At 46.1% G+C, this 13025-nt stretch overlaps 1 protein-coding gene across 6 annotated transcripts in view; it reads right to left on the minus strand.

The window, feature by feature from the left end:
• Positions 1 to 2529: 2529 nt before the first annotated feature.
• Positions 2530 to 13025, minus strand: part of LOC117807992 (sodium- and chloride-dependent GABA transporter 2-like) — a 201279-nt gene continuing 190783 nt past the window's right edge. For all 6 annotated transcript variants that reach the window (XM_034677364.1, XM_034677367.1, XM_034677366.1 and 3 more), the window contains 12 exons: positions 10983 to 11123; positions 10354 to 10444; positions 10124 to 10256; positions 8942 to 9076; positions 8279 to 8382; positions 7757 to 7881; positions 7561 to 7673; positions 7335 to 7472; positions 7148 to 7250; positions 6197 to 6297; positions 5558 to 5728; positions 2530 to 5469 (listed from right to left, as the gene is read on the minus strand). In XM_034677364.1, the coding sequence (XP_034533255.1) occupies positions 5314 to 5469; positions 5558 to 5728; positions 6197 to 6297; positions 7148 to 7250; positions 7335 to 7472; positions 7561 to 7673; positions 7757 to 7881; positions 8279 to 8382; positions 8942 to 9076; positions 10124 to 10256; positions 10354 to 10444; positions 10983 to 11123 (1511 nt within the window). In that variant the 3' untranslated portion in view covers positions 2530 to 5313. The remainder of the gene's footprint in view (positions 5470 to 5557; positions 5729 to 6196; positions 6298 to 7147; positions 7251 to 7334; positions 7473 to 7560; positions 7674 to 7756; positions 7882 to 8278; positions 8383 to 8941; positions 9077 to 10123; positions 10257 to 10353; positions 10445 to 10982; positions 11124 to 13025) is intronic.

The following is a 13025-nucleotide window of genomic DNA, read 5'->3' on the forward strand; positions in this document are numbered from 1 at the left end:
TTTAACTCTTTTAATAATTGAAGTCCGACAGGAGAGTTTCAGCAAACTAGATAATTCATGGCCATTCCTCAGAATAAGAGTTGTGGGAACTCACCGTTCCCGTGTGAAACATTTAATGGTGTGTCAGCAGCAGGAGGAGGAGATGGAGGAAATCAGTGAGCATGCATACAGTGGGTGCTGTAACGCTGTGTGTGTGAGTCTGCAGGTGTGTGACAGGGCCGGCCTGGAGAGCTGTCGTGAACACTTTTTGTACCTTCAGGAAGGTGTGAGAGGAGCTGCCAATGGGATGTCAGACTTGTGTGCTGGGAGCGATTTAGCCATGCATAGCTCACACAAACACTCCCAGAAGGGCAGAGTGGCTTGTTCTAAAAGTCTTAAAAGTTCCAACACTGCTTATTTGCTGAGTCACTTCGCAGCTATTACCTTACAGACACAAACAAAGGAGGGTCTAAGTGTGCGTCTGCATGCCAAGAGGAAGCCCTACTCCTTTTTTTCTTTAAGACTTAAGAACGGATATCACATTTCAACTTTCTTGCGACAAGCAGTGAGATCCCATGTCGGCTCTCCTTAAGCGGAGAGCTAATCCCAAAGCCCCGTCTACATGACCGTGGGTGGTAGGATGCAGCCAGGGAGTGGGCGGAAGCACGGCCAAAACACAGAACACGGTGTGCTGCCATCATAAGCCTCGCCACCGCCACCACCCCCCCTCCACTCTCCTGTCAAATCCAAGCGTGGTTCGATCCACACATGAAGCACCACACACGGAGGATGCAGTCTGCATTCCAATAAGCCACCGGAGAATGATCACAGAGAGCTGCAGCCAACGTAATCTCTATTTACAGATTATGTATGAAAATGTAGGCTCTGTAGGCGGGGTCTGGATCTGAGCATGAGGGGTGTTCTAGTTTCTGATTGTAGTATGTTTGTAGTCCGAGTTGTATCAAGGAATCATGTGGGCAGTCTGTGCGGAGAGCAAAAGCAGGCAGAATGCAGACCCGGCTACCTAATGAGGATTTATTAATAGATGTTTTGATTTCCTGACTTCCTCAAATGCATCAGAATTGATCCTGCTCCCAGCTTTCAACAGTCAGGAGCACCAGTAAAATAAGGGGGCATGAACGGATCCAGTGGAAGTTAACACATTAACTAAAATAGAAACCTATCAGATCTGGTGCAGAGGAATTTGGCCGTTACTATTTACAGTGAAACTGAGACTTCAATAAGCTTTTTTCTAAGAGATGTAATGAACCAAAATTTGACTGTAGTGACTTTGCAGACACACCTGGAGGGTGCGACTACCTCTGTACCTGAGTACCTTCATTAGTCTAGCTATGGCGCTGTTGCACTTGTTGCACCTGCACATACAGCCCCCGAATTTCAGCACAGTGACCGTGACATGGTGCAGAGCAGATCCAGAATCCAGCTAACCCAACTTGTTATGCAACGACCCTTCCACCCCCACTAGCCGACTCCTTCCCTCTCCGTCCTCCAGTCTCCCGCCGCCGCCCCACCCCTGCTGCCGCCTGCTTCTTCCTTCACACCCAACTGTCAAGTGTATTACCTGCAGTAAAATAAGAAGACGCCCCGTAGAGAGAGCAAACTGAGGCTGTGTGAGAGAGGATGTTTGATCAGGGCAGTGTGATGTCAAGTCGGACCTCGTCTCCCTTGCGTTTGTTGCGGTTCTTTTGATGTCATTCTTGATGAGGTGAGTTGTTGTTCCAGGGATGCAGATAATTCCTCGCTCAGTGATCTGGTTGTGAATACATACGGGGAGAGGAGGGGGGGGGGGGGGGGGGTGTGATGCAGCTGCAAACTTGTGGCACCGAGCCTGAGCACAAAAAAATTGACAACTTTCCACAGCTTCTTTGAATGCTTTGCAGAAATCACACACACACACAATCACACACACACACAAACACACACACACACACACACACACACACACACACACTCTGGCTCCCACAACGTCCTCCCTCCCTCTTCCTCTCTCCTCTTTGAATCTCATACTCCGAGCGCCATTGGATCATTTTTAATCCCTGTCATCTGAAAGCGAGATGTGTGCCAAAGCAACCATATGGACATAAACCGCCCCCATTATCTGCACACACACACACACACACACACACACAATTACACAGTAACCCGGATCACGTGCGAAAGCAGGCTGCATACAGTATCGAGCTCCACCAAAACAAGTTGTGTGTGTGAACCCCGCGTGCAGAGCCACGTGTAGCGCGGGACCAGCCCACTTCCTACGGCGGCGGCTGGGAGGGGAATCCAATACGGTTAATTGACAAGCCGAGGCTTTTACATAACCGGCTCCATCTAAGTGGTGGTGTCACAATCCCCCCGCTGCAACTCCCTCCTCTCCTCCTTCCCTCCATCCATCCTCCTCGTCAGGATGAAAAGGCTTCAAACGGCAATCACAAGAGCTTGTTCCTCGTGAGCGTGTGCATCCTCTCCTCTCGTTGGGGGGAACGTGTCCCAGGTGACCACAGGTGTGCACACAAAAACAAAAAGACGACAAACTCTTATCCACAATGTATATATTCATTTAAAAATAATGATACACATACAAAAGAAGGCCATATTCAAATAAAGAGGCACATCTATACACCTGTAAACAGAGATGATAACACTACGGTCAATTTCAAGTAAATGAAAGAATAAACCAGATGGGTTTCTGCGTCCTGTTCGGATGTTATGAATCTTCAAACGTCAGTCGATGTTTTTTTACTCCCACAGATTCATGAGTGTAGTTTCCTGCAGGGAACACTCCGTCCTTGACTTTGAGTGCGGTAAATTAACGGAGATTTAAACCCTCTCAGGACTCCGGGAGGACAGCAGAAGTTGTGTTTTAAAAAGTCGGCACTCGAAAAAAAGAAATCTGTAAACCAGCGTCGTGGAGGAAGGTAGTCTCATTGTTCGGTGAAATCGACGACATCCTCATAAAAAGGTAAAGGAGGTAATAAAAGACAATCATGAGAACATCTCTACAAAATGTACATTTACATACTGCATTCTTCAGAAACATCCCTCGCTACATACAGGTGATTTAAAGTTCTACTGCATGTCAGCATTCATGGTACAGTTAAAGACGCCTCCAGTCTCCAGGAGTGGAAAGTTTGCAGTTAGTAAAAACCTACTTAAATATCTTAAATATTTCACGGGCATAGAATAAAAATATTTGCTGTTCTTTTTTTTTTTTAACAGCAGCAGCAACGTTTGACGCTAAATGAACCCATGCTGATTCAGATCTGACACACGTTTCCATCTCGGTTAGTGAGGCTTGTTTTTCTTTTTGGTACAGTGCAAAGAAGTGCAAGTAATGCCTTTAGTTTGCAGAGACAGCACTTGATTTTTGTGCGTTAGACCGGAGAAGGATCGGGGCCACACCATTTCAACTTTAAATATGAGATTACGTAATCCTCTAAGATTGAAACGTCATGATCTAATACCTCAAACTCTACTCTCAGATATCTGGATTTGAACTCTCGTGATTGTAATTGCAGAAATCTAAATCTAAACTTAATTTAAAAACATTAAACTTGATTAGCAGAAATGTTCCCTCTGTCTTTATTCATACAAACAACCAGAAATGTTACATTTTGATTCTGATTTTAAACTGAGCGGCAACCTCTAGTCTTAAAATATTAAATATTAAATATTAAACTGCAGTTCCTTGAGCGTCCACAGGACTCATGTTGATGTAACTTTTAGAATTCTGGCTTTGTTCTTGGAATTCTGACAAGCAAACTGAAAATAATAAAATATTCCAGACTTTATTCTCACACTTCTGACTTTAATCTTGAAGTGTTTATTCACAGAATTCTGACTTTACCACTTTTAACCCTTTACCCCTCAAACTGGTATGAAAACGGGTACATATTTAGTCTTTACAGTGATAACAATCTAATTTAAACCTGTAGTTACTAATTTATCTGGGACTACTTTATTATTCTGCAAAAGTAATCACAGAATAAGAATTGCATGATCTTTAAACTCAGATTTCTGACTGTAATCTCAGAATTAGTCATTCTTAGGCCTCAGATTTGAAACTTTAAAATCACAATGGAGATTTCGATCTTTCTCTTTGGCTTTAGATTAAATATAAGCTTGTACTACTTTACATTGTCTTACTATGGATTCTTAATTTGTCTTCTAATCTAACTCAGGATTTCTAAACGAGTGGCCCAATCCTCTCCTTCATTTGGAAAAAAAAAGAAAGCTAAAAAAGAAAAGAATAAAAAGTTCCAGCCCACTTTCTCTCTCTCTCTCTCTCTCGATGATATAAATAATGATTCAAAGCAGTTACTACACATTTCAATGATTCTGTCGGCGTTGAAGTGTGACCAAGACGTGGAGCTCAGTGCTTCGTGTGTGTTGGCAGTAAACAGTTCTATTTGGATAAACTAACTCTTGGATGAGCACCACTTGGTCTGAGTGTAAGGCATGTCATGAACCATTCGAACCTCGTGATGTGGAAACCACGGAGGGCGAAGCACGGATAAAAACACAAAGAAGAAGAGCCGACAGATCCCTGTATAAAAAATGTCTGACATGTTAAAGTCATCAGTTAAAAATGGAAATAAAGAGCTAAGCTAAGCGTGCTAACCAAAGCGCTGATCTCTCATAGAGAGTAAGGTGGTAGTTAAGTCACTCTGTAATGCTGGATGGCTATAGGAGCTGTGATTAAAGGTTCCTCAAGTACAGGGATTCAGTTAGTCAAACAAAGAAAAGCTTAAGATCTCAGCAGATACGTCGTCTAGGTCGAGGAGTGTGTGTTGCTTTAGAACAACAGAGTCTGATAGCCAGTAACAGGGGGGGGGGGGGCAGGTCTTAACGGAAGAGCGAGCTGGGATGGACCCTCAGAGACTTATTGCTTTGTGCAGAATGCTTCTTAAAAACAGAAACTAGGTAGCATTCAGGCTGGGGTTGTAAAGTTAAGCAATAACAGATGCTATGTTTGATTGTTTTGCTCTCTGAGCTGAACGCCGGGGAGAAAATGTGACCGTTTCTGTGATTAAAACGTGCAGCATCTTCAGTCTGATCATTGGTCTGGATAAATACACCGATCGCCTGAATGTTTGATTTAAAAGTGGACCTGTTTGCAGTGGATTGTGGGAAACCAATGCCTGCAAAGATGTCCTCCTTATCAGGCAAACTCCATTTGTTGGATCTTCTTGCCTCCATGCTCCGTTAAGACCTCCCTTTTCAAGGATCCAGCCGCTGGATCATGGACCCAGCAGCTAACCCGGACCCTCCCCTTGGCCACACCCGATCGGCTGACCAATTCATTGTCACTGACCATTATCAGGTCATACGGTCCTGGATTATGTCTGTGATCGGCTCCTTTGGCTTGTCGGTCAGCGGCAGTGCCGAGCTGTACGGCAGCGAGGAGTTGCTGGAGGGGAAGTGCCGCAGGGCGAGGGGTAGCTTGTCGGAGGGGCTGCACAGATACTGGAACCGCTGGAAGTCAAACAATCACAGAGAGTTGATATTCGTACTTTTGAATGTTGAAATATGATATCAAAGGTTTAAATAGTGTTGGTGTAACCTGCGCCAGAGATCCTGGGGCGGTGAGTAGAGCGTAGATGGCCCAGATGGGAAGCAGCGAGACAGAGGAGAGCGTAAGGATCCAGCCCAAGGTGGTGGCCCAAGGTGGTGCAACTATCCCCTTCCCCAACTTCAAAGGAGACCAATGCACCAATGAAAACATAAAAGTAGCCTGCAGGGGGAAGAAGAGAGGCACACTGGGTCAGATTGCAAATTTACAGATTGAAATATACACCAATGTATCGTCTGCGCACTGGAAATCCAGGATGCACTGGTTGCTGTTTTCCTGCATGCAAGCATCCAGACACTAAAGTGTAACCACAACAAGCTCCGCCCCTTGCCGCAGCATGAACTTGCAGACATCAACAAGACGCTAAAGCTCCTCTGGATGCCGGTGTTTACTGACGTAGGAAACCAAAGCAATCATCCCCAAATCCCAACGCTTGGTTAAAAGCATCTCAAAGGTACAAAAACAAAAACATGTATTCATATAACTCCAGTATTTCGACACATAGAGACCTTATATGACACATGGGGGGATTTGTAAAAAATGCAAAGCATGAGTTGATGTGTATACTATTTCATAACAAGCAGACGCTGAGCAGTGTGAAAGCAGGACGGCAGGGAGGGTGTCACTTACAGTGCACACAGCTGGGGTCAAGTATTTCCAGCACAGTCTGAAGACGGGCAGGGGGCTGTAGCCCGTCATGTCCCTGATGTTCTCGCTGAAGCGCTCGGCTCCTGTAAGACAGAAGAAGAAGAAGAAGAAGAGGGCGGTTGAGGTTTGGTTTGGTGAAGTCGGGTATGAGGGTTTGGTGTTTTGGCTGACTTCAGTTTGAAACCATTATTTACCACCACAGAGGAAAGCAGTTTGATAGCAGCTAAAGTTAGCCTATGTGGGATATAGACATAGGCACATACCAACTCTTAAACAAACACTGTTGTCTTAATGCTCCAGAGTGCCGGGTCTGGCTGGGATTGAGGCTCCCTGGGGCCGCCAGACTGAGACTGAGAGGCGACGGGGCCCGGGGGCTGATTTAGGGCCCGCGGGAGACAGACGGGGGCCTGGCTTGGAGCCAGTCTCCTTACAACAGTGGGTATCTGCAGCCATGTTAATATACTGTCTACTGACTTGCACTGGAATGCAAAAAGGAGGGGAGGAAGTGGACCAGTGGAGTGTGTGGCGGGTTTATCAGATTCAAGGAACTACTTTCATTAGTGGAAGGAGAAAAAGTGTTTAACTGTTTAAGGCATTTTCTAATTTGGGTTCCTACCGTCCGACTAATAACCTCCAACAGGATTTAATTAAACTCAGACATGGAATGATGGAGGGATTTTTTTTTCCCATGTTAGACAAGTTTTAAATTAAAGGAGGGAAAAAAGGAAGGAAAGGAAGGAAAGATACTGAGAATAGAGGAGGTTAAGGAGACAAAGGGAGATGGGAGGAGAGGAACTAAGCAAAGGGGAAAAGGAAGAGAGAGAAAGAGAGGATGAGAAAGGAAAGGAGCGGAAATACAGGCATGGGGGAAAGTAAAGAAGAAAAAATGCACATTGGAAAGAAAGGATGAGGAAGAAGAACCGGGTTTCGTACCGTAGACCCAGCCGATGGCCAGAGACTGGAATATAGAGAGCAGCAGCAGGCTTGCCCCGCTGCAGGAGAAATGGTCGTAGATCTGGAACACATACAAACCGCCCTGCAACAAAACAGAGGAGGGAGTCACGTTATCGTCCTATAAAGCGACATCACAGAAACCGTGGTCCATTGTAAGTGTGCGTACCGGCGTGACCATGACCAGCCCGACCAGGAAGCAGACGATGCAGACGAACAGCAGCAGCAGCTCTCTGCGGTGTCCTCGTCGGATCAGGTGAGGGTACAGGTCAGTCACCGACGTCATCAGGGCCTCTAGACTCACAAACTGAGCGATACAGGAAGTTAAGAGTCAGTTATACGTGATGATGCAACTCGTAACACATCAGTGAGAGTCATGCAGAGTGTGTTCTCACCTGCGTGTCCAGCCCCAGCATGATGATCATGAGGAAGAAGCAGACGGCCCAGAGCTGGGGGACTGGCATCATGGCGACAGCTCTTGGGTAGGCGATGAAGGCCAGGCCGGGACCTAAGAGGACATGCAGGGCACAAGGTAAACAAATAAGCAAATACAGATCCATCTCTCCTGCTGAGTCTCCTCCTCTGTCTCACCTGACTGTGCCACAGAGGCGATGTCCACGCCCTGCTCCTCAGCCATGAAGCCCAGCACCGAGAAGATGGCGAAACCTGCCAGGAAACTGGTGCCGCTGTTCAGGAGGCACAGGAGGAAAGAGTCCCTGGAGGAACAAAGAGGATTGAGCATTGCAGCAGGGAAGAAAACTTGTGGTTGTGTGTAAGGTAAAATTGGCACACAACAGTCCAGTGAGGTTCCAATCCTGGTTTTGGCCTTGTACTGGGTCTGTGACTGTAAATACCAGCCAGGAGTTAAGTGCCTGGCTCTCTCTGCGTGTGTGTGGGAGTACTGGAGTGTGGGAAACATGGCAGCGAGGGCTTTCTTTAAGGTGTGGCTGTATCAGTGTGTTTTCTCTGTCCATTCCAGCCATTCCTTCTGGAAGCCATCTGACCAGAGTGAGCTTTTACGTTTCAGCGAGTACGCTCTGCTCTGAGGTGAAGGAGGGGACGCTGTGTGGCTATTATACTGTTGTGTGTTTCATGCACGACAAAGTGTCTCACTTATAGCAGTCATTGTTGTATTTGTTGTAGCTGCCGAGTGCTGTGAGACTTCCCAAACAGATTCCATACGAGAAAAAAATCTGGGTACCTGCATCCATCCACACCTGAGGAGAGAGGGACAGAGACAAGAGCGAGACAACAGGAGCTTTTTAGAAGATGTCTCAAGTTTCAGGATCTTGCTTTTCTTTAACACAGATCAATTTCTTGCAGTTGAAAGTAACAGAGTGACATATTTTGTGTACTCTTTGGCGTCTGAGTGCAGATTCAACTTGTTTACATGCAGTAGCTTGGGCATCTGTTAAGCTAGCTGACTTCCTGTCTGAGAGTTATGAGCTTCCTGTTCATCTCTAACTATTCAAATTCAGTTTCTGTGCAACAATAGGAACACTTAAAGCTAAAGAGGGGTGACCAAGTAGAGATTTATAGATCTCTATAAACTCTTGTTGTCTTTCGAGGCACACAGAGAAGCCGCATACACTACGTGCACATCATTCCAACACCGTTAGCAGTCCTGCCTGCTGGATCTACTCACCTGAGCCCCTACCTGTGTGAGCTGCTTTACCCTCTGAAAGAATGACTGGAGGAATGTCTGTAGACTCCAGCAGAGAGTTTTTAACGTCGTGTAGAAACATCAAGTGCGACTGTGTGCGTATGAGTGTGTACCTGTGGGTCTGCCAGGCGAGTGCTGTTGGGTTTGAGGTAGTAGATGATGCCCTGGGTCGCTCCGGGCAGTGTGGCACCGCGCACTAGCAGCACAAACAGCATGAGGTATGGGAAGGTGGCTGTCAGGTACACCACCTAGAAGGTACACAGGCGTGCAGGGGGGATGTGGTCAGGACGGCACGGGAACAGAGGAAACAGAGAAGGACAGCGTCTGTGATGACGGACAGAGCTGAGATGCTAAAAGAGGGAAGCCCTGGAAAGTTGGAGTCTGTGAGGCTGTTGACGGACGGTGGAAGTGACAAAACAAACAAGTCTGACAAAATAAAAGGAGTGCCATTCAGCAGTCATAGAAGAAGAAGACTGATGCTCTGTTTTTAACTTTTCCAACATTCAGAGGTTTGTTATTTCAATAAAAAACTAAATTACTACCCCCAGTAAAGGAGAGGATCTGGCTTCGTGAGAACCTTCTGTGATGCTTCAAATTTGGAGAGAGGGGAGAGTTAGCAGTGTGACAGAGGGCGGAGCAGAGAGACACACAATTAAGACTGTATTGTTTTGAAGCACGTGGTGTGGAAAAGTACCAAAGAAGTGGGGGGTTTTCTTTGTTGGGTGGTGGGAGTTAAGGACTCTGGATAGAGTAGGACACAGGGAATGACAGCTTCTTCATGGGGTGTGCGACCTGACCTGTAAGCCAAATGGTGCCCCAAAGTATGGAACATTTCAACAACACTCACAGCTTTGTGAGTGAATGAGCCACAACTGTTGGTAAAACTATCAAATAACTTCCACAGTGACTTTCATTTGTTACATCAGTCTTCCTTCATATGGCTGGAGAATGGCCATCCTTCCCTTTCATAAGCTTTACTTCTGGTCCTGTTTTTGAAATATGCTCACACTTTTAAATAGTGAAGATTTTCTGACAGTTTCATATAAAACTTAGACTCCATTACCATATGTCTGCCTCACTTCATTAAGGCGTAATCAGCCTCCTGAAGCAGAAACTGAAATTCTCATGATCAGCCGCACCTCACCAACTGCTGCCCAGCTCTCTGCCAGCAGCTGCTTCATTTAACATCCGAAATAAATCTATGAGCTCACTCAAAAACAAGACGAATGATGTCATTTCCCGATGCAGCAGTCGGCCTCCTGCAGTGCGAGGATGCTGCTGTGTTTCCTGCTCACCTTTCCGGTGGACTTCACTCCCTTCCAGACGCAGAAGTAGCACACGAACCAGACGACGGCCAGACACAGAGCCAGCTTCCAGCTGACCGGACCCAGCTCGTCCAAGCTGCTGGAGAGCCGCAGGACCTCTCGCCTACAACACACACAAAGAACACACACCGGAGCTGAAGTTAGAGCACGGTACGGACAAACAAATACTCTACAGGGGGAACCAAGGAGGCTACACTCACTCCCAGAACTCCATGACAGGAGAGGTGGCGTTCTCAGGCAGACTGCTCCCATTGGCTGACTGGTTGTGGTGGTCAAAGAGGAAACACGACTCTGTATGAGAACACACACACATTCACACACACACACACACTTCAGACCTGAGCAGGTACAGCTTAACAAGCTGTCCTGTCCACATTAGAGACTATGAGATACAGGGGGGGTGAGAAAAATGGAGGCTGCAGTACCCCCTGCTCACCAGAGGGGGACACTCCATAGAGGTCTATGAGTGGACTTCTTTGTGGATTTCTTACCTCTGTACACTTTTTTTTAACAAGTTAATGGTCTCAATCTGTCATTCTAGTGTTTTAAACACAGCTTGATGAAAATATGTAAATTATAATCCTGTATGGAGGAAAATGGACGATCGCCACAAGTTCCCAGAACCCAAAGTTAGGTCTTGAAACCGCTTTTATGTGGAACCGACAGTTCCAAAATCAAAACTTTTCACATTTGAACTAGCTTAAAGCAACACGCACTCATAAACAGGAAGTGATTATCAAACATCCGGCCAATAGTTCTCTCTCTATGAATCAATCAAGGCAGCTCTCCCTTTGTGGACTTGTGTGTTTAGTATCTGAGCTCTACTGACCGGTGTTCCACGTGTTGTTGCAGTGCGACCACGGCAGCTCCGCCTGGAAGCTGTAGCACAGGTAGAAGAGCGCCCAGGCCAGGATGACAATGTAGTACACACAGCCGTGCAGGATCATCACCTGGCTGGCGTAGCCCAGACCTGCAGAGGGAAGACACAAGCAGACACAAATGAATCTGCTTCAAAGCCTTCCCTTATTCTATTACGCTCCAGTTTCAGATTAAAGCACCCACTTGACTTGCAGCCCACATCCATTTAATCCTCACTGAGATTGAATGACGCTCTTATGAGGCCTTGAGTGGGTTACAAGGCGGACAAAGTGGCCGATTGTGGTCTCCTCTAATGAAATTCAGGCCTTTATCTCATGATGGCGAATTAACCGCGCCGACAAGTGAGGAATTCCTGCAGAAGCATGCCTTTATTTGTGTCTGTGTACAAATAAATGTTTACACAAAGCCCGGTTCTGCAGTTTGTCCTTGCACTGGATGCCTTCACATTAAGAGCTGTCAACAAAACACTGGTGCGTGTGGAAAAGTGTGTGTGTGTGTGTGTGTGTGCGCATCTGCAGGCCATATGGACCCGGCAGCGCTTCTGCACACTCCACATTTTTGTCATTGAGCGTGGTAGAAGAGACAGAACGCCAAGGTCTGCTTTAGAGGAGCTTTGAATTGAACAGTAATTAGTTTAACAGGAACATTTTGTCTTTTATAAGCAGAGTGAGTAGTTTGAAATACTTCCCGGTCCCGCTCTGAGAGGTAGCTGAAGAAAGTCCCCTTTCCTCTGCTGAAAAGTTAGAGCGTTACATGAGTTGAATTTAAGTGCATCGTGCACGCTGCTTCAGGGCTGTTCTTTTACGAGGTTATTCAACAATCGCGCTCCCTGTTCTGCAAGCCTTTTTTAGAGGCGACCATGTTTGCCCGGTTGACATGTTGGAGATCATGTGAAAGCCTCCAAAACAGAGAATGAACAGACTCTGTGTTTGGATTTCAAATGAAGCTTCCAGCAGCGAGAACAAACCTCCACCATCAGTCTGTCAGTCAAACCTCGTTTATACTTCTGCGTTGACTCTATGAAGCAGTGGCCGACGTGGACGTGAGCGCAACATACTTGTTCAGTGATGTAGCTGCATCTATCTGCAGTACTCTGCTGAAACACTTGAGGGCAGTGTGGTCTCCTTATTACAGTCAGGTCGCCTGTTTCCGGTCCTGCTTGCTTTTTCGCAGCGATTCCGAACCTGTTATGCTAATCTAGAGCTGCTCCATGTTGCCGTTGATCACACAAGATTCATTTTATGGCCGATGTACAGAGATTTCAGAAGTGTTATAAATGCAGGAAGTACAATGCCGCCTAGTCCACCAATCACATGGCTTGCTGTCCACGTTGTTCTTACGCATAGTTACATTTTGCAGGAGGTGCACGCCTTCTACGTTGGAAGAGGGCAACACAAACTTATGGTGTAGGCTGCAGCATCAATTCCACTCAGAAGTATTTACCAGGCATTTAAATATGCTCTGAATAACTTATTAGCTAAACATTTAAATCCTGAGTAGCCATCTAGTCCAAAAGGTACAAAAAAGTTACTTTTCGATTTTTACTAATTGAACGAATATTCACATATTTGAAAATCATGTACCATGCTTGGTCTGCACGCCCTGTGATTGGTCCCCTTGACGGCATTGTATTTCCTGAATTTACAGCACTTCTGGAATCATCGTCTCTTCTCTATTCTTTCTCGTAATAATTGCTGTCTGATCAACGGCAACTTGTGTTAGCTCTAAATTAATGTAACACGCTCAGAGTCGCTGTGATAAAGCAAGAATAGGGATATCAAATCACACTGCCCTCATGTGTTTCGGTGGAGTACTGCAGAGCGACACACACACACACGTAGAGTCAACACAGAAGTAGAAACCAGGCTTAACAGCTGCTCTTTAAATTGTACCATTCAAACACGAAAATGTCTTTAGAGGATGCAGACTGGATGGTCAAAGTCCTCCGTCATGCCTTCACAGGAAAACAAACACTAAGCAGATGCTGCTCATT

Source organism: Notolabrus celidotus, chromosome 24, assembly GCF_009762535.1.
Source record: "Notolabrus celidotus isolate fNotCel1 chromosome 24, fNotCel1.pri, whole genome shotgun sequence".
In the NCBI taxonomy this organism is placed as follows: domain Eukaryota; kingdom Metazoa; phylum Chordata; class Actinopteri; order Labriformes; family Labridae; genus Notolabrus; species Notolabrus celidotus.